Source organism: Catharus ustulatus, chromosome 9 (genome assembly GCF_009819885.2).
Source record: "Catharus ustulatus isolate bCatUst1 chromosome 9, bCatUst1.pri.v2, whole genome shotgun sequence".
Classification (NCBI taxonomy): domain Eukaryota; kingdom Metazoa; phylum Chordata; class Aves; order Passeriformes; family Turdidae; genus Catharus; species Catharus ustulatus.
This window is the reverse complement of record NC_046229.1, coordinates 31,163,925-31,184,624: the sequence shown is the minus strand read 5'-3', so window position 1 is coordinate 31,184,624 and position 20,700 is coordinate 31,163,925. Positions and strand designations below refer to the sequence as shown.

The 20,700-nt window shown below is 47.8% G+C and overlaps 1 protein-coding gene across 3 annotated transcripts; it reads left to right on the top strand.

The window, feature by feature from the left end:
* Positions 1-14,832: 14,832 nt before the first annotated feature.
* Positions 14,833-20,293, top strand: ZNF648 (zinc finger protein 648). Of its 3 annotated transcripts, none has more exons than XM_033068053.2 (4): positions 14,833-14,917; positions 15,074-15,215; positions 15,349-15,487; positions 16,182-20,293. In XM_033068053.2, exon 4 carries the CDS (start codon positions 16,283-16,285, stop codon positions 17,417-17,419), a length of 1,137 nt encoding a protein of 378 aa, XP_032923944.1. In that variant the 5' UTR covers positions 14,833-14,917; positions 15,074-15,215; positions 15,349-15,487; positions 16,182-16,282; the 3' UTR covers positions 17,420-20,293. The 3 variants fall into 3 exon arrangements, with proteins under 3 accessions (XP_032923944.1, XP_032923943.1, XP_032923945.1); XM_033068052.2 differs by having other exon boundaries at positions 15,346-15,487; XM_033068054.2 differs by lacking the exon at positions 15,349-15,487.
* The last annotated feature ends 407 nt before the right edge of the window (positions 20,294-20,700 follow it).

Here is a 20,700-nt window from a genome sequence, read left to right as displayed (position 1 = left end):
AAGGTATTCTGCCTGCCAGTGCCATTCCAGCACTCAAATTAACAAGAAGTGATGTCTCTTACAGTAAAAAACCAGTATCTATTAAAATATTGATGAAGGTGAATAAGCTGAGGAGTTTGTGGTGTCTGGTTTCTTGCTGGCAGCCAGGGATAACTGAAAGGAGGGGAGAGCTGGACATCACCACCCTGCTGCCACAGCCAGGATGATCATCGTGTTCCCAGAGGACAGAGCTGATATCCCAGGAGTGAGCAGCCTGACCCCAGGGCTGACAGAGAGCCTGGAACACCCATCCCTCTTTCCTCCCTGCTTTTCTCCCACCCAGTGCCTGTTTTCTCTCTGCACAGCAGTTCTACAGGCTGTGCTTTGCTGTCCATTCATTTAAGGGGTTTCAGTTTCTATTTATTCTCCCCCATCTCTCATTCTAATTAAGCACCTCTCAGCCCTGTTGTGTTGTAGCTGCACATCTTGGCTTTGTGCTGTGTTGGAGCAGCGGCTCGGGCCATCAGGTCAGCTCTTACAGCTTCATCCAGCCTCTCCCTGCTCTAGTACCTCAGTGTTATTTTAAGGGCCTCCTGGAGTCATCTGTCACCATTCCCCAGAGCATTTCTTGCTTGCTGGCACTGCTGGCCCAGCATTCCTGTTCTCCTGGGCAGCAGGAATGAGCTGGGTGCTGACGCTGCAGTGTGCCCTCCTGACACACAGGCTGTGCTTCCATCAGCTCAGAGGCATGCACTTCATCTGCAGTCCCACCCTGAATCCCTCTGACCGTGTCTTCTCCATCTGTGAGCACTCCCAGGATGTTACTTTAGTGCTGCTGGCACCCTGCTCTGGCTTCTGGTTTTCCTATGGCCCTGGGTACCTGGAGCATCTCCTCCACCACGAGTGAGTGCGGTCCTGCAGAGATGCTGAACAGACCCCTTGCAAAGGCTGGAGGAGGCCTGGCTTCCACCCAGGATCACAAAAAGGCATCCACATTAATCAGCATCCCCCCTGGAATTTTCTACATTGATGGCAGGGGTGTGAGATGGCCCAAAGCTGGGGTGATCCCCACACCTGCTTTACCCTGAGTGGGTTTTTTCCCAGCAATGTTGGATGTGATGCCTCCATCTCCCCGATGCAGGCAAGCACTAAATCACACAGCCCAGGCTGGAAGGAGCCATGTGTTTTCCCCTGCATGTAGCTCTCTCTGTGTCTCCCCTCTCTCCTTTTTCTGTACAGTAACTTTGCACACACAAACGTCAAACAGCAGCTGTTTGGCCAGCGTTTCAAAAAAGCAGCTAGTGATTGTAGCTGCCTTAATTCTGAAGCTGGGATTTCCACTCTGCTTGGCAAAAAGGGCTTATTTTTCCTTCTCAAGTAGCTGTAGATATTTTTATCTGTTTCTTTTGTAAATGTGTAAATGTGGAAACAGTCAGACCTTATCAGGCAGGAGCGTCTTTGAGGTTTCCCCTTTCAGAAAGAAAATGTCACTGGTGCCTGTCAGAGCCAGGTTACTCAGGGCTTCTCCTGCTTCAATTAAGCAGGAGCAAACCTGTGATGCGTCAAAGCCTGCCCCAGGTAAACAACACACTGGATAATTTTGGAGGTCACTTCAATGCAGGGGTGGAAAACTTGAGCAGAAAGCTGTTCTGAGAAGGGTTTCTTCAAAAGTCTTTCTCTTCTGGCTGAGCCATCCCATACCCAGACCCTCTGCTGGTGTTTTGGCCCTTCTTGTCAGGGTGGAGATGGAATTAAAAAGGATTCAAGCCATGAGTCAGATCAAAGCTTCAAATCCTGCAAAATGTCCCAGGGAAGCCTGAAAATTGCCCTGAAGGAATTGATTTTTGGGGCACTGATTTCATCTGCTGCAGTTGAAAGGTCACTTGTTAACAGTTTGGATTTTTTCCATGGGACCAGAACAGATCTCTGAGCTTGGAGTGCAGGGCTGCAGCTTTTCCAGTAAAGGGTCAAGGGAAGGAAGGAGGGAATCAAATTCAACAGCATCCCCTAGGATTGAACTAGGAGCAGTTAGTCATGAAGTGCTATTTACTGAGGAAAAAACCCACAGGGTACTTGTTTATATTTTTTTTTTATTTCATTTTTTTGTTTTGTTGTGTTGTGTTTTTGTGTATATGTGTGTGTGTGTCCTTATTTGATGACACAAAACCAAAAAATCATCTCTTTAACCGGAATTCCTGGTTTAACTGCATGCAGAGACGGAACTGCAGCACCAAGTGAGCTGAGGACAGCTCTGCTGCTGTGTCCCCACCGCGTGTGGAAGAAGGACCAAGCCTTTGTGCTTCCCAAGGGCAGGATAAAGCCACAGATCCACCCCGGAGCACCTTCAAAGGGTTTTGTCCCTACCCCAAAGCACAGAGAGGTTGGCAAGGTCCTGCACATTTGGAACCAGCAGCAGGACAAAGTGCTGCAGAGAAGAGCTCAGCTCTGTCTGTGGCCCCCTCCCATGGATGCAGGCAGAGTGAGGGTTTGCCTGCAAATCCCATTCATCACACCCCAAGCCTTCTCCTACCTAATCCTCTCTTCTCCCACGCCTGGCTCAGTGATTTCCCTGCAGCAAGGCAGTTGTCCCTGATAACATGATGGCAGGGGATGGCTCATGTCAAACCTCAGCAAAATAAATGTTAAAGAAACGTTGCTGGTAATTTATCCGCTCCTCAGAAAACTCATTTTGCTCATCCTTGCCTCTCAAACACCCCCTTTTGGTGGGGTGGGCTTCAGCTGCTCAGGGGTGCATTGCCTGCCCTCAAAGTCCCATCCAGCCTGGCCTTGAACATTTCCAGGGATGGGGCACCCACAGCTTCTCCTGGAGGTCTCGTAGCAGGACTCACACTTGTAAAAATCCTGCTCACCACACACGGTGGGAGCAGGAGTGGGTTTCAGCAGCAGCGAAGCAGATGCAGTTTGAACACGACAGAGGAGTGAGAGGAAACCTGCTCCTGATGGGTGGAAGGTAAATGCTGGAGCAGATCGTGGGAAAGATTGCAGAGGCTGCAGCTGAAAAGGTTCTGTGTGGAACTGTGGATTTAGGGCTAGATGGCCACACTCTGGCGTTAGAAGTGAGCTGTCCCATCTCTGCCCTTCAGTTCAGCCCTATTTTTCATGATTTTTGTGGGACTGCTGCTGCAGATCAGGAGGAATAAAAGGGAAAGTCTGTCTTCTCTTATATAACTAGAAGTAAATGCATAATGCAGCTTAATTGAAATTACTGACTTCCCTAGATAAGCTGGATGTAACTGGATCAATAGTGATCTGGTTAATATATAAAAAATTACTTTGGGACACCCAGTGCACATAGATTAGGGCACTGAGAGGCAGGAGGGAGACACCAAAAGCAAATCTACCTGGTAGAAGGCTGTGTGGATTTGCTGGTGTCTCAGTAAGGATAATTTGAGCAAAAGCAAAATCCACTAGTTCAACCCTAGAGCAGAAAACTGGATTAATGGCACCACCTCTGGGGTTTTGGTTCTTTGTTGAGTTTCTTCCCTGCTGTTCTGGACCTCAGTTGAATGTGTAGGCTCAGTCTGATCTCAGAAGTTCTAGAAAAAATCAAGTCATTTTAGAATATAATTCGAATACACAACAAATCTATTGAGCTGAGAGCTTTAACCTTGGGTTCAGCTGGAAACCTGTAAAATTTGAGGGACACTCTGGAGGAAAAGAGGATTATTTAAGGAGCATTTGGAGAGATGGGCTTCAGCTGCCCTCTTCCCTATTTATGCTTATTAGAGATGAAATTGAAGTGCAGCATGATTAAATTATGCATATAAAGAGAAGCTTCCACAAACAAGAAAACATAAGCAATGTGGGAAGGAACAGAACTGCAAAGAGAACGAGAGGAGCAAAAGCGAACAGGATGCCAAACTGCAAAAGACATTTCAACAGCACCTAATTAAAACTGTTCACATTTGCAACAGACAGAAGGTAAAGACATTCACTAGGAAACAGAAGAAAAGGGGGGAAAAAAGCCAACACAAAGAGGAGTGATTTAGTCAATCACAGGAGATTCTGGAAAAATAGCAAGCTTTTGAGCAAAGGCCAGTTGCAGAACGTGCAGTGCATTTGGAGTTGGGGGGGTCTCTCCAATTGTCTGCCGGCAGAGGTGACTCCAGCTGGAATAATGAGGAATGTGCTCTGCAGCAGCCCCTGCCCACAGCTCCAGCAGCCTATGGGGAGCTGCCACTGCCGCCTTCCGCGCTCATCTCCAGGCAGGGATGTGAATAATATCACATAGCAACCAGCCCAGGACTGAGAAATCAACCCAAGTCCCACTCCAATAACTTAATCACAAGATTATCTCCCAGTTTCTTTTGTTAATTAACGAGTCTTTGCCTTTTAGCTCCAGAAAGCATAGATAGAGCAGTAGTGGAGAGGCTGGAAATGCAGCGTGGCACCTTTGTTAGCACGATGAACTAATAACGCTTCTCCTCCTGTGACACCTTTCAAAGCTTGACACGTTCACCACTGGGTTCATCTGGTTCCCGACGTGTGGGAGAGCAGCACAAGCTCCAAAGTGGAATAATCAGGACAAATGAGTCCTCACCCATCTTTCAAAGAGGCCAAATCAAATCTTCTCTGGTGACAAAAACAAGAATGAGCTATGCTGTATTTTCCTCGTCTCTGTCTAAGCAAAATTATTTTCATAATTGGTGAACATGGGATGAAATAACATTTCAGCAGGGGAAAAGACTATCGTGTACCATGTCTGGGAATGAACAGGGGAAGGTATTTTTCCTTCTTGTGGTAGAACCTTTGCTTTCAAACAAGATTGGCCAGGAGAAAACTGAGCTTTCCAGCTAGAGAGAGGCTGATTTATATGTGCACAAGAAATCTCTCTGTTCGGAGATAAAACAGCTAAGTGCTTTGTTAATGATGAAGTGGCAGGCAGAGCTGGAGGAAGAAACTCTTTCTTAGGTAAGGCTGGAACCACTGGAGGCCTTTGGTAACGCTCCAGTCTGGATGCTGCCTGAATCCAGCCATCCCCTCCTCATCCACACTACAAATCACTCCTGCATTCCATGAAGAGCTGCCATCAGCCCAAAGGTGCTTGTTAAACAATCCCATCCCTAGGATCTTTGTGTGCATGGATAGATCCCAAATAATTAGATCTGTGGCTGGCAGCCAGCAGGAATATCTGAGCCCCTCAGGGGCTGGAAGAACTGCTCAGGCCAGCCCAGGCTGCCCTCTCACCTTTGGTGTGGCTGTGAGAGCCAGGACAAGGCAGCAGCGGTGTCCCAGCCCTGACACAGAGAAATGAGCATCGTCACAGAGGGACAAGTGTCACAGACACGTGGCCATCCTCTTTGTCTCCTCAATAACATCATTTTTGCAGGGGCAACAGGAGGGGGAAGAGCAGAATCCCCTCCGGACCACCTCCTTTGTAGGGAAGTGACTGATGAGCCTGGCAGCCTCTGAACAAATATTTCTGATGCAGAGAATTCACTTGTCAGCGTGGAGGAGCCCCGAGAGGAAATTTCCAAAGCAGATCTGTCGGAGATAATGACACTGCACAAGGAAGCCCTCCTTAGGAGGGATGTCTCCCGAAGACGTGCGGTGTTTGAAAACATGATGCTTCCGTGTGTTCCTGTTGGTGAGTTAAAATCCAAGCAGCCGTGGCTGAATTTTTAATCTGGGAGCTCTAACAGGTGAAGCACAAGGAGGCAGTGAGTCAGTTTTTAACCTTCCCTGGTGCTGCCTCGGTCAGGCAGACTTTGTTTTCTTTCTGAATCAGAAGCCTCTCTTCGGGCCTGAGATAACACACTGTGTTCTGCCACGTCCAGATTACAAACCAGGGAATTTCTGTGCATCTGCATGTTTGTGTAATTGCCTAACATCGTGAAACTCATCTCAGCTGAAGCCTCCAAGCTCCACTGTTAGATAAAAAGCAATTAACAGCAACCATAACCAGAAACACTTCCAGTGTGAGGACAGGCAGCAAACAGCAAATAGATACATCAACAAATCTGCTTTTGCCTTGTAGTTTGCTGCTTGCAGGCAATGGGTCATTAATTTTTATACGAGTATCATGGATTTATCAGCAATTTGGGAATCCTGAAGTTATTACCTGCGACAGTGGCTCTGATTGTGCTGGCTGCTCTGTGTTGCCTCTGCTCCTTCAGTTTAAAAGTCACTCAAAAGGGTGCAGCAGCCAGAATCTCACCCCAAAGCAATCCTGGGCACCCAAAGGCACTGGTTATTCCTTGCACTTGTTGAATATCTTGAATTTTAGTGCAGGGCTGGGTCTGTCGAGCCCTTTACCCTCTGAAAGCTCATCAGCATTCACCTGTCGTGTGTTCTTCCATCTCTCCTAAGTAGCTGTATTTTATCCAGTTATGAAATTGGCTCAGGTCAGGAATTTGTGCTGAGCTAGTCAATCTTTAGGTTTTTCCCTATTTAAATCTAGGACAGATAACCAATAGAGTCTTCAGCTGAACAAGGATAACTGTTTTAACCTCTCCTCTCCAGCTGTTTTGGGATCATTTTACATGTTCTGGTTCATTAGTTTGAGTTTCAGTTCCGTGGTGGGGGAAAAAAAGGGTAGAAAAACCTATATTTTACTTGGCAAGTCAATTGTCCTGTATAAAGTAAGGTTTATTTTCCATGTGGTCACAGATGCACTTGCAGATTAGCTGTGTGCAAAGTGATGTGAGGAGCCTTTTCTGGATTCATGTAAGTGGTGTTTTTAAATCTGAATAAATGCTGTTCTTCAAAACAAAAAAGCAGATACAGAGGTGTCAAGGATGAGATTGCCTGTTACCATACTCTGCTCTGGAGCTGTGCTTTGGCTGTCAGGTATTTTTAAGCTCTCTCTCCTGGCTGGTTCAGTGTGAGCCTGTGTCTCCAGATAATCCATCAGTAATTACCTGTTTAGTTTTATTGCGTTCTTGTTGCGTTGTGCAGCTGCTCAGGGGTTCATTTGCTCCCACCTTGCAGACAGATTTAAATGTTAAGCTTGTTTTCAGATGGAGAAGAGATGCCTTTATTCCAGGTGACTGTTCTGTGAGCTCTCCCCAGTGTGAGGAGATGATTCTGTGCCTGTTACAGTTCAGGTCAGCAAGGCTGCAAAATGCAAATCAAACCAGATCTTTTTTGCCTCTTGGCTTAGAGGGGCTTTGCTGAGCTCTCTGTGTGTTTAAAACAATTTGGGTGTTCTCCTTGTGCAGTCAGAGGCTGCAGACAGCTCAAAGGGATTTTGCTGGAAAAGTTCAGCCTGGAAAATTCCATCCCTGGAAGTGTTCAAGGCCAGGCTGGATGGGGTTTGAACAACCTGGCCTAGTGGAAGGTTGGCCTGCAGCAATGTTGGACCTGATCATTTTTAAGGTCCCTTCCAACCCAAACCATCCTCTCATCTTTATGCCTTGACTCTTCCTGAAGATTCTGACAAAGAAAATTTAAAACCAGCCAAAAGAAAAGGTATTCATACCAAGTGGGCAAAGACCAGCACCTTGGTGATCCCATCAGTGACCAAAATATCCAGGGAAGAGGGATCCTACCCCTTTGTGAACATAATTTCCAGCATAGTCCTGCAACGCTTTCTCCCCCTCCTTACTTGTCTTGAAAAGGGTAAATCTCTGCTGTACAAGTTTCTCGAGCTGAATGCAAGCAGCCTGCCTGTCTTATCTCCATTTGCCCCCTTCTGTGCAAACATTTCAGTAACTTCCTGCAAATTTAATGTTTTTCAACTACTGACGTGCTTCTCATCTCCACTCTGCAATTATAACTGATGTGCTGATGTTTTAAGTGCTTTGTTTCAAAATGTGTAACATCCGAATTTACAAAAAACAAACAAACCCAAACCAAAAAAGACAGATGCCTCCCCAAATTCTCTCTGATGCCAATTATAGAAATCTCAGCTCTCCAGCAGAAGCATCAGTCAGCAGAGGATTTGGTTCTTATCAGAGGCTGAAGCTTTGGAAAAATATACTGAGGACGGTGCATAAAACTGGGGATGTGGCAGGTACATGCTGGAAGTGAATGCTGAGAGTTTGGAAATGCAAACTTCAGGGTTTTCCAATCCTCTTCCTCCCCCCAACACCCAGAACATTGCATTGTTGGTTGGTCTTCATTTTTAAATCATTTGCTGTCAAGATACATGTGTTGTTTTCATAGAGCTGGCAGTAGAAGTTATTATTTTTTTCCAGCTAAATTTAGAGAAGGGCAACAAATATTCTGGGTTTGCTCTGAAATCATTCCGGGAGGAGCTCCTGGGTTATACATCATGGTTGCTCCAGCAATGAAAGTGCAGCTCTTCTGTCAGAGTTTCAGCTCGATGATGTCTTTGGCTCTCAGGATGCAGCCCCACACTCTGTCCCCAGCACAAGAGAGGCTTGGAATCAGCTTGAAAATTCATTCCCATGACGATTTTTATTAGGGAATATTATTTACATACCGCATTCTCCTCTTGCACAAGAAAGCTGGAAGAATTTTTTCCCCTTCTAACGCGCTTTAGAGGCCATCTGACATTTCCTAATGGCTCTCAGGTATGTATAATTTATCCTGCTCAGTGTCTGCACTTTCCAAAATAACACTGGAGAATTATCTGTGCTCCTGCTTTTTCTGGCCAACCATTACTCTCCTTTTTTTTTTGACCTATAAATGTCCATATGCTGCAGGATAATTGCAGTAGGTGTAGGTTCCTTTGGAGATGCTCTTGTGTGGGAGACAATATGACAGCTCATCTGCATAGCACAGGCATCATTCCCCTGCCTTGATTTAGCAGAGTCCTGGATCCCGAGGCTTCTCCCATCTCTCCTGAATATTTAGGGATTGCTCACACACACCCCGTGCACTCGCACTCATTCCTCCATTCTCTGTGGGCAGCTCAGCTGCTTGGAGAAGTCCCAGAGTGTCACAAGCGTGGCAGAGCCTGCCATGGGGACATGGCCCCCTGCTCCTGGATTTGCACACTCTATCCAGGCATCCTGAGCATTAAAAACCTGTGTCACCCCACAGCCGGCACATTTTGGGTGGAAAACTGCATTAGCCATGGTGAGGTGGAAGTGATGCTCCAGGAGAGGGTCCAGTCTCCCAAATGCCGTGACTTTTGACTGGGAGCTGTGCACAAATTTGTCCCCAGACTTGCTGAAGCTGTGTAAAAAAAATCCCGAGAAGATGGGATGCAGGTTATCAGCAAGGGGGCAGGAAAAGGAGCTGTCACCCCAAACCTGGGCATTCCTTACCCTGCTGCAGCTGGATGTCCAGGATTTCCTCCCTGGAATCTGAGGAGTCTGTGGGTATTAGAGTGTTTAATTTAAAGACTCGCAGGAGTGTTTTGGAGAGGGATTGAGCAGGTGGGCTTGAACACACAGCAGTCATGGGGCACTTTTATTCCTTTCGGGGTTTTTATGCCCTGACAAGCCGTGTTCCATGACTGAGGGGCTGTATCAGCCCCACGAGAGTGTGACAGGGACAGGACAGCGCCAACACATCCCTCACGTCGGGGGTTGGTGATGGGGCGGTCCCTGGCGGTGTCAGTCACATTCGGGGTGTGACAGGGGCAGTCCCTGCTGGTGTCACTCACGCTGGGGGTGTGATGTGGGCAGGGCGATTCACGCTGGGGGTGTGACAGTGTGACAGGGGCGGTCCCCAGCTGTGCCAATCACACCGGGGGCGTGAAAGGGGAGGTACCTGTCCCTGCCAGTCACACTGGGGGTGTGACAAACGATGTCCCTGTCCCTGCCAGTCACACTGGGGGTGTGACAAAGGATGTCCCTGTCCCTGCCAGTCACACTGGGGGTGTGACAAAGGATGTCCCTGTCCCTGCCAGTCACACTGGAGGCTTGAGAGGGGAGGTTTCTGTCCGTGTCAGTCACACCAGGGCTGTGACAAAGGACGTCCCTGTGCCTGTCAGTCACTTTAGAGGTGTGACAGAGGCCAGTCCCCAGCTGTGTCCGCCCTGCCGGGGGTGTGCCGGGGCTGATCCCTGGGAGTGTCTGTCACAGGGAGTGTGACAGGGGCTGATCCCTGGGTGTGACAGGGGCTGATCCCTGGGTGTGACAGGGGCTGTTCCCTGGCTGTGTCTGTCACAGGGGGTGTGACAGGGGCTGATCCCTGGGTGTGACAGGGGCTGATCCCTGGGTGTGCCTGTCACAGGGGGTGTGACAGGGGCTGATCCCTGGGTGTGACAGGGGCTGATCCCTGGCTCTGTCTGTCACAGGGGGTGTGACAGGGGATGATCCCTGGCTCTGTCTGTCACAGGGGGTGTGACAGGGGCTGATCCCAGCGCTTGGTGAGGCAGCTCTGGGAGGAGCGAAGGACGAAAGTGGGACAGGGGCTGGGAAAATCCTCCCGGCAGGGTTTTGGGGTGGCCCCGGTGCAGCCGGAGCTGCTCGGTCAGTTCCTGTTTTAATTCCAGAACAGTTCAGGCTGGAAGGGACCGCGCTGGATCCTCTTGTCCCCCCTTTCTGCTCGAGCAGGGTCGTAAAAAAGAAGAAAAAGAACTCGCCGAGTTTGTGATTTCCTGGGACACCACTAAAAGCTTCTCATATAAACTTAATGAAGAGCTGCAGTAAAAATCCTTTTTGCTGAACCGTTATTGAATAGATTATTAAATGCTGTCCTGAGCCAACCTAGGAATTCTAGAAAGAAACCAATAAGTACAGAGCTCAGGTAGAGATTTCTCCTTTTACTCTTTAGCAAGCTCAGCTCCTCCAGACCCGCAGCCAGGGGTGGCAGAGCCCACAGATGAGGATGTTCTTGCACAGGCACCTTTCATCCAGCCAGAGAGGCTCAGGTTATTCCCTGGCAGGCTCCTGTGCAGTCCTGGATCTCCAACCAGGCATATTTGCAGAACCAGACAGCAATTTTTGCCTAGAAATTTGCTGAGTCTCAAACAATATGTGCAGAGGAAAATGAAATTTTGGGAAGCTAAAGCACGCCAGGAAGTTATTCCTCAACCAACCTGCTTCTTACAGTCGTTTCTTGGTTTGTTCCTGGTAACTTTTCCATGTTCTCTACAGCCTGATTCTGGACTTTGTACCTCTGTCTGTCTTTTGGTGTCATTAAAACGTGTTTTTTTCGATGTTTGTTCTGAATACCTCATTCAGGAGATGCCAGCTCACTGGACTCAAAGATGTAGAAGATCCTGGCAAATGTCAGGAAAAAGTATGTTAGGATAACAGGGTGGAGCTGGATAGAGTGAAACAATTCCCTGCATCAGAGATCCTGAACCTTCTTTTAATTGCATTTTTAGGGTCCTGTGTGGGTGTCCTTTCAAAATTCAGTGTCCCCAGGTTTGTCACAGGAGTTCAGCAGGCTGAAGGGGGCCCAGATTCTTCCTGGGGAGTTAAAAGCTCAAACTTCAGCCAAATATTAGTGAAATCCCTCTGGATTCATCTCCTTCTTCGAAGAAAGACTGCTTAGGATTTTTTTTCCTGTTTTATATAGAAAAGTCTGAAGCTCTCAGATGTTTAAAGGGTTTATGGCAGTCCTAAAACAGAGTAGCCAGATGTCAGAAACCTCTATGGCCCATAAAAAAATTCAGATTTGATGGAATGTGATGTTAAGCCCTTCACAAAATATATTAAGCTCCCATTGTGACAGTAATGTAAACCACAAAATCACATTTTTAAGTGAAATTAACAGAAAATTTAAATTAAGAAATTATTTCAGAATAGACCTAACTGGCAAATACATTACAGACCCTCATCTGCCCTGACAGACTCTTCACATTTAAGACACACCAAAGTGAGGTGCATAAATAAAAAGGATTTGGCATCCACATATGTGTGTGTTGGGAATATGAATGTAGGGCAGGCACAAAACGCCAATAATGTAATTTTAATAGGAATCATATATTGCAAGGAAATGGGTGATTCAATTAGTTTTATGCATTCTCCTTGAGGATTACTGTTGATTTTTTTTTTTTTTGTATGTGTGTGTGTGCTGGAAGAACTCATCAATGCTGATGGGAAAGGCTTAGAATGCAGAGTTTAATGAAATCATGGGCTCACAGATGCAACATGTGAAAGAAAAAGCACAAAACATTTATTAGAAGGAGAAATCAAAATATGTGGCAGTTCATAGAGCTAAGTGGGTTTGTCTGAGGACCAAGAGAGCAGGATCTCTGAATTTTATTTTATGCTAAAAGGGAAACATTGACAGAGTGTTCTGTATTGTCAAAGCCAGAAGGGAAGTTTAGGGCTGTGCTGATGAATTTGATGACTGTGTGCACACTTTTGTCGGTCTGGGTGTGAGGTGTGTACATGCTGGTTTCGTTACCCTGCACAGAATCTCTTCTGTGTCTCATCTCAGCCCAACAACAGCAGCCACGAGGCCCTGGCTGGTGCTGCCCGGGGTCTTTGATCTTACCCACGAGGCATCATTTGCAGTGCTCTGCATTATTTATCACCACTGAAGTATTTTCAATTACACTGACAGATTAAATACTAACTTTGCCTGGCAGATAATGAAATTCTCGTTTCTTTCTCAAGGAAGATGACGTGAAAGGAGTCAGGCATGACTGGGCACAGGAATTTGCACTGCCTGTTTCCACAGTTCCTAACAAGTGAGCACTGTGATACCACAGGTGGGAGGCAGGCTTGCTTCCCGGTGCTGACAGTTGTCACAAAGGTGAGGAACACCCAGGTGATCCCACAGAAGCCTCACAAAGGGTGGGAAGCTGGAGCTGATGGAAGATTCCTCATCACCTTCCAGCCTTAGGTGCATCCTGTGAGACCTTCAGTCCAATGAGAAACCCATATGGAACTGCAGTGTCAAGATGAAAAAACCTAAAAATTTCCTGCCAGAAGTGTGATTGAATCAACCCACCAACCCTGACCTGCAGTGTGGAGATGAATGTTGAGAATTTTCCTCTGAGCACTCTGAGGAACCTCAAGGGAGGATAAGTGGAGATGAGAAAAGTATAATTTTTATTGATGCTTTTGAGGAGGAGTATGTGGAGATGCTTTGGCCTTTTCCTCCATGGTCCTTCAGAGGATTGACACTGCTAGCACTACACCATTCCTTGGTGGCTGTGATAAACCACAATTTGGAATTTTTAAAACCTGGCCATTCATCATCTTTGCCCCACACAAACACGCTTGGCTGTGAGGATGTGGGTGCATATTCTTATATGTGTGTGTTTGTCTTCCATGAGGGATGTGGAAGGGGCTTGTGGTTCCTTATATCCTGGGTCTGGGTGGGAGACAGCCTTTACCCTGCCCAGCTACGGAAGAAACATCTGAGCATTCAAATTCTAAAAAAAAATACAGTAAAAAATGGAAATCTGAGTTGTTTTGGTTTTTTTCCTCGTTTGGGAAAGTTGGAATGACAGTTCTTCCCCTGCAAAGTTTGCCATTCCAGGCAGAGTGTAGGCTCCTCATGGACTCAAGGACTGTTATTAAGGGATTATTGCAAACTTATTTTGAAGTGCCTCATCTGAACTCAACTGCCACTTACTCTGCTCTCAGAAGGAACTTGCTTTTCCATGTGGAAGGAGTAGGTGCACTTCTCTTCCTCACCCTCAACTCCCAGCAGAGCAGTTTCTGGCTTCATGCCTATTTTTAGCAAGATCTGTGCAATCACAAAAATAATACAGAGCTTGGAGCATTCTTCTTGGAGCATTCTTCTATGCCATATTTGCATGCTGGCAAAGTACACTCTTGTTCATTTGTCATTTCAGTTCTGTATTTGCTGCTAATTGTGGAGCCCATTTCCCAAAGCTGGAGGAGGTTTTGCTAGGAAAAGGCAGTGCAAAGCTACCCAGATCTGGGTTTAAAGCTGGAGCAATCTCTGTGAGGTTACACAGAGGTGTTGGAGAGTGGTTTCAGCTGTGGACCATGATCCTGCGGTGGCTTTGGCAAAGGCAGGTGGGATCCTTGGGTGTGTCTGGCAAAGGACTTCTCCAGAAACTGGTGGCACTGTGAAAGGCCCTGGTGAGGCATCACTGAAGATGCTGAATGCCCTTCTGGGTGTGAAGACTTGTTCTAGTACGACGTGGGTCACAATCCTGGGAGGTGGATTGATCCCTCCTGATGGGCAGAGCCCACTTCTTCTGACAAGGCAGGGCCTGAAAGGGAATCAATCCCTGCCACACTCCTGCAGGAAGGTGGATGCACAGTTACTGCCATGGTGGGGGGCACAGGGGACACTCCATGGATTGCTGTGAGCTGGAGCTGAGGGACAGAAAGGGCACTGACCTGTTGGGGCGAGTCCTGAGGGGGCACCAAGGTAATCAGAGGGATGGAACACCTCTGCTATGAGGGAAGGCCAAGAGAACTGGGATTGTCCATCCTGGAGAAGACAAGGCCTTGGGGTGACCTAATTGTGGCCCTGCACTATCCGAAGGGAGCCTACAGGAAAGATGGCAAGATTTGCAAGAGCTGGAGCGACTGGTCAAGGGAGAATGGGTTCAAATTGAAGGACAGTAGGTTTACATTAGATATCGGGAGGATTTTTTTCACTATGAGGGTGGGCAGGCCCTGGCACAGGGTGCCCAGAGAAGCTGTGGCTGCCCCTGGATCCCCGGAAGTGTCCCAGGCGGGGCGGGATGGGCTCGGAGCACTCTGGTCCAGAGGAAGGCGTCCTTGCCCACGGCAGGGGGCCGGAACGAGACGACATTCCAGGTCCCTCCCAAACCATACCATTCCATCATTCCATGAACACCCTCCTGGGGCACCGGGATCCGCCCGGCCCGGCCGCGGGGCTGGAACGGGGCGTGGAGCCGCGGGAGGGGAGCGGTGACCTGGGAGGGGACGCGGTGACCGGGGAGGGGACACGATGGACGCGGTGTCCGGTCCCGCCCCGCTGCCGGCAGCTCCAGCCCTGCCGAGCCGCCACTGCGCCGGTGCCGCTGCCGCGGGCTCCGCGCCGGCGCGGGGGATGCGCGGGGGATGCGCGGGGAATGCGCGGGGGATGCGCCGGGGATGCGCGGGGGATGCGCGGGGGATGCCCAGGAATGCGCGGAGAACCCGCAGCCCAGGTAGGGCGGGGAACAGGGAACGGGCACCGGAGCGGGGAAAAGTTGGGGGGGGAGGTCATGCTATCCTTAACAAAAAAAATATATATTTTCTTTTAAAATATATATACATATATATAGTACGTGTATGTATTTGTGATTGTTATTATTGTTTTTCAGGCCACGCCGTGGTTTCCACGTCCCGCGGATGCAGGAAATAGGTAGCCGTGGTTATGGGGTTCTCTTAAGCCAAGCAGCACCAGCATCCCTTGGAAAGTTTTTCCGCCCCAAAGGCATCGGCAGCTCAACTGGAGGGCTGGAGGTGAGGAATACTCCTGTTACCAGCTCCTTATTAAATTGTCGGGAATGGCTGGAATTGGGGGTGAGTCGGGCCACGCTGTTCCAGGCAGTGACTAATGAGGACTAATCCAGTTTGTTTTCCATGTCTCCAGCAGAAGAAAGCGTGGCTTGTGTGGCTGATGGAGCCAGCCTTTCTGGAATGTGAATAAGAGCTTTCACTTAATGTACATCACTGTACTGCCTTGATAACTGCACTTGATAAGCCTGCTGAAGCTAAATAGGCGAGTTTTACATGTATGTACATGTGGAAATACAGAAATATTGATGTTTTGACATACATGTGTCCATTCATATGTATGCTTATACTCTGAGATGTCTTATCCCACCTTCCAGTACCTGAAGGGATTTTAACAGAAAAGGAAAGCAACATTTTACACAGATAATGATAGGACAAGGAAGAACATTTTTAAACTAAAAGAGGAGAGATTTAGATTTGTTATTAGGAAGAAATTCCTTGCAGTGAGGTGGTGAGGCCCTGGCACAGATTGCCCAGAGAAACTGTGTCTGCCCCATCCCTGGAAGGGTCCAAGGCCAGGCTGGATGGGGCTGGGAGCAATCTGGTCTAGTGCAAGGTGTCCTGCCCATGGCAGGGCATTGGAATGAGATGGTCTTCAAGCTCCCTGCCAACCCAAACCATTCTGGGATCCTGTGATTTCTCATCTTTAGGAAAATTTAAAATCAGAATGATCAATTTATATTTGGTAGTGGAGGCTGGCTGATCATAGAATATTTAACTTTATTTAACATAGTCTGTCTGTGTTTTGTGTGCTGAATGTACATTTTCTACATATCTAATAGTAGATTATTCTGTTTCTCCTAGTGCACATCTAATAGTCTGTCCCATTCTTTGAATCAGAAAAATACCTTCACTGTTCTAAATTTATAATATCAGAAGAATCACTGATGAAACAGATATTTTATTTTCTAGGGAGGACTGTCAGAAGAGCGGAGAATGAGGTGGACTTACCATGAAGGACACAAAGCTCTGGGTGATGATGAGCTGCACATGAACAGTGTTTGCCTCAGAGGATGGATGTGAGTGACAGTAACATTTGTGACACAGGGGGGAAGCATCCAAATTATCCTAGAAAGGCCATGAAGCAGGTGGGCCAAAGCTGTAGCCTGCAGAAGGAGATGGACATGGATTACTCCTGCAGTCCTCCTGGAAACTCTGCTAGACCCACAGGAAAGCAGGAGTGCTGTGGAGACAAAGAAACCTGTGACACCTACCACCAGAAACCAGGTGAGATTCCAGCTGGGGAGTCTGCCCCCTCCAGCAACAGCTTCCCCCTGCAGAGTGAAGAGGAGGATTTAGATCACTGCTCCTCTGAGCGCCCCAGGAAACCACAGACAACCACGAAACTCCGTGAGGACAACAGGAGCGCTGCTCTCGGGGATGTGTTTGGTGAGGACCTGGAGCCTGTCCCCCAGGAAGCTCTGCCCTATCGATGCAAGAAGTGTGGCTCCTCTTTCCGCAGTGTGAGCGAGCTGCAGGAGCACAGGCGAGCTCACCTGCTGGAAAATTCCTACCGCTGTCCCATCTGCGCCAAAGCCTTCTCCCGCGCGGCCAACCTGCGCATGCACAAGCTCATCCATTCCAGCGAGAGGCCGCACAAGTGCCCGGAGTGCGACAAGGGCTTCATCCGCACGGCCGACGTCTGGAGGCACCTGCGCAACGTGCACAAGATCGAGCGCTCCATGGTGATCCTGGCTAACGGCATGGCCAGGAACCCCTGGTCCGTGGTGCACCGCAGCCAGCGCGGTGTTGAGTGCCCAGATCAGCCTTGTCCTGGAAACCCAAAGTCTCAGGAAGATGACTTCAAGCCTTACGCCTGCCCGACGTGCGGCAAAGGCTTCGATAAGCCCAACCTGCTGTCCAAGCACAAGGTGATCCACCGGGAGGACAAGCCCTACAAGTGTCAGGAGTGTGGCATGGCGTTTGTGCAGCTGCTCAGGCTCAAGAGACACCAGCAGACTCACTCTGGGGCACGGCCCTTCTATTGTGAGGAGTGTGGAGGGACCTTCACCCGACTGGCATCGCTCCAGCGCCATCACCGCATCCACACCGGAGAGAAGCCCTACTCCTGTAACTTCTGTGGGCATTCCTTCACCGAGTCAGGGACCCTGCGGAGGCACGAGCGCACACACAAGCTGGACAAACCTTAATTTGAGGTCTCTGTGGTTGCTCTGTACCTGATCAAGGTCCGCTCAGTTGGGCTGGAAAAGCACTCCACAGTGTGTGCTCTGCCCAGTCCAGACCCACAGCCCAGCAGTGTCTGACAGGGAATGCTGCATCACAGGGAGCTCTGGAAGTTGTACTGGGAAGGATTGCACTGCCTAGCTTTAAACTGCTTTGTATGAGAAAATAACCTAATTACCCTTGAGTAATGAAATGGGAGACTTGAGGAGACTGAAACCACTCACATGTGCTTGCGCTGTCTCTGTTTGCTGGACGGGAGATGCATCCTCTTGAGCTTTGTGCAGGATGTGCAAGCAGAGGCTGTGAGAATTCACTGGATAAATCAACCCTGCCCTCTTGAGTGTGATGGGTCTTTGACACTGGGTTTGGAGATCCCTTGACTCGCTAAGTTAGAACAGTCCAGAGTTGTCCCTCTATCCCTTCTTTCCTTGTATTTTGCTGAGCTTTTCTTTCCGTTGCATTTCTTTTTTTTGGAAGGGGAAGTATCCAGTTGGTTATTTAAAAAACAAACTCCACTTAAAAACCAGTTCCTTAATAAACACAACAGTTACCAGCTGTATTTCAGATTGTTTCTATCTGAGGGAGTACCAATGCTTTATGCATTTTGAGTGATGGGTTGAATGTCTGTCAATAATGGAGAAAGCTTTATTTTGACTATGGTGGTGCATGCTCTTGGGGTGACATTTGTGTCCCTGATAGAACCATAGAAACTAAATCTAACCAATGGAGTATTGTGGAAGGAAATGCCTGAGGACACAAAATTCAAAGAGCAAAAGACCAAAAGCTACTCATTGCACAGGAACCTTTTTCATTTAAATGTTTTCACACACAGGAAAGCTTCCCATAACAAAAGCATGTTCTGTGGTGTGTCCAAGTACTGTCCAATGTGTCTGTTAGATTCTTCACTTTGATTTAGATTCAAATGGTTAGTGAAGAAAAAATTCCTTAGGAATTACCCTGGCAGACTTGGGCAGGTGTTGATAAATACTCCAAGGCTGTAACTTCCAAGAAATGTGCAATGCCTCAGTGTCAGCAGTGGGGCTTTAACTTTGATACTTAATCATGGCTTTAAATCTACTTTTAACCACTGTGGTAGAAGCATCCAGTTTGTCCTGAAGTTTCAGTCTGAATTTCTTTTCCCTGTCAGAAGGTTTTGCTTCTTTCTTTCCTTTTTCCTTACCAGCTGCCATAATTTCATTAATTTCTTTGTAAGGCTTTCTGGCTTTTCAGTGGAAAGTTGTGCAGCAGAGTGAAGGTAAAGCTCTAGGGTAGTGTACCTTTGCATTTATTACCAGGTTATTTGATATAAAGTACTGATTGTGCAGTTTGTTCCCATATTTCATAGAATAAAAAGGGATGTTGGCAGCTCAGCACCTCCCACCTGTGCAGCAGCTGAGCAGGTGTCACACAGTGGGTCCTTCTGTGTTTAGTGTCAGGTCCTTGGCTCAGGTCAAGATGAACCACTGTCCACAGCAAAACTTTAGTTTGATTTTAAAGGGGAGACTAATTAGTGTCACTAATGGATCATTTCCATTTCATTCCTCAAAGAAATCTCCAGATGAGGGAACTGCTGTGCATCCTGCCTCCGAGGGATGTGTTCTGTGCTCTGTGTGTGTCTGTAACTCTGGGATGGCTGGGCCCTGAGCGAGACTTCTCCAGACTCCCCTCTGCAGGAAGCTCCAGTTCGGTTTTAGGTTTGCAAAGGGCCTTTGATGGGGCCCCTTAACAACAGCCCAGTCTTACCTGAAGGCTGTGCAGCCTCTCAGAGAGGAAAAATCTTTGCATGAAAAGAATCCTGGCTGGCTGTGGGTGAGTGATCTGCTGAGGAAGGTCACAAGTGATGCTCTGTGGGGACTGTGCTGTTCAGCACAGAGGTGAGCTAGAGAGAGGGCAGGCAGCAAAGTGACAAAGCTGTTCCGGAGGTTATCATGCATTTAAGTTTCCACGCTCATTTTCTAATCCCATTTTGAAGTTATCAGCTAGAATCTCTCCTGTTCATCATCCTGCTTTTCCTTTGGGTATGGGATGCTGTAGGGTGGTTTAATATCCATTTAAACTGCACCACTTATACACATCTTTATGTTGTGTGACAGTTCTGCCTAGGCAGTTATGGTAATTGGGAACATCCAGTTATTCTGCTCTTTGGTGCTAGCAGTCAGTGGAATTTGTACCTCTGGCATAATGGTGGAAATATTTTGAGCAAAGGTCTGTTATATAGGAAGAGTAAATGGTTGGTGAAATTAAAAGTACCAGGCTTAACTAAAAGGTTATTAAAAAGACACTTGCCTGGAAGGTTGACTTGCATATAAAGTGCTTGGATGTGTGAAAGGAGTAATTAAAATGTGGGATGGTTTCTGGGAAAAGTGTGTAGAACTCTCCTCAAAGAAACTTCATTAACTCCTGGGCAAGGTACAGGGATCCCCATGGAGCTTAATTTAACCCAGAGATCAGCACTTCTGCACTTTACATTTTTCACATAAAGGTTTCAAAGTCTTTCCCAGGCCCTGACCCCTTCACAGTGTCAGTCAGAGTGGGTGATAGCCTAAAACAGACACAGCCAGTCATGACACGTAGCTGACATGGGGCAAACAGACGTGCTCTGCAGCATTAGGGAGGGATTGAAGGGTCTGCTTTCAGCAGAAGAAATTTTTCTTTGTCCAGAGTGGCCAGAATATCTGTTGGCTCATTTGGATCTGTGAAGGCCATGGAAGAAACAATTCCTTTGGCACTGTGTTCACAGGGCCCTCATTGCCAGGGCATTACAGGAAGCCTTTGGACATGAGCAAAGGGCTGGATCCCTGAGCTGGGATCCCTGAGGATCCTGATTCAATCACAGGATAGTGTTTGTCAACAGTGGAACACAGACATACCCTTTGCTTTCTGCTAATTTTCTTGTTACCTCCCTACATTGGAGCTTCTGTCCAATTCGTTTCCATCACAGGAAAAAGTTCTCAAGAGTAATGAGGTAGAATAGCTCTAGCCCTGAAGATTCCAGGCCCTCACTGACCAGGAATCACCAACCAGTCCTTGGCAGCTGCAGTAGTGTTCTCTTACTTTGTTAGCAAGGGTGTTGATGGTAAATTTAACCTTTGCTACCAAAGGTATTGATAATAAATATACCTTTGATTGAGGAGTGTGGATACAGCACCTTGAAGAAAGGAAAAGCTGCTGCTGTACAATCTGTGCCCCCCTGCACACCATCCTCCTCCTCTGCCCCTGTTTGCCTTCTCCTGGCATGGAGAAGTCT

Coding starts and splice junctions, on each gene's coding strand:
- ZNF648 (XM_033068054.2), top strand. CDS start 16,283: ATGGATGTGAGTGACAGTAACATTTGTGACACAGGGGGGAAGCATCCA.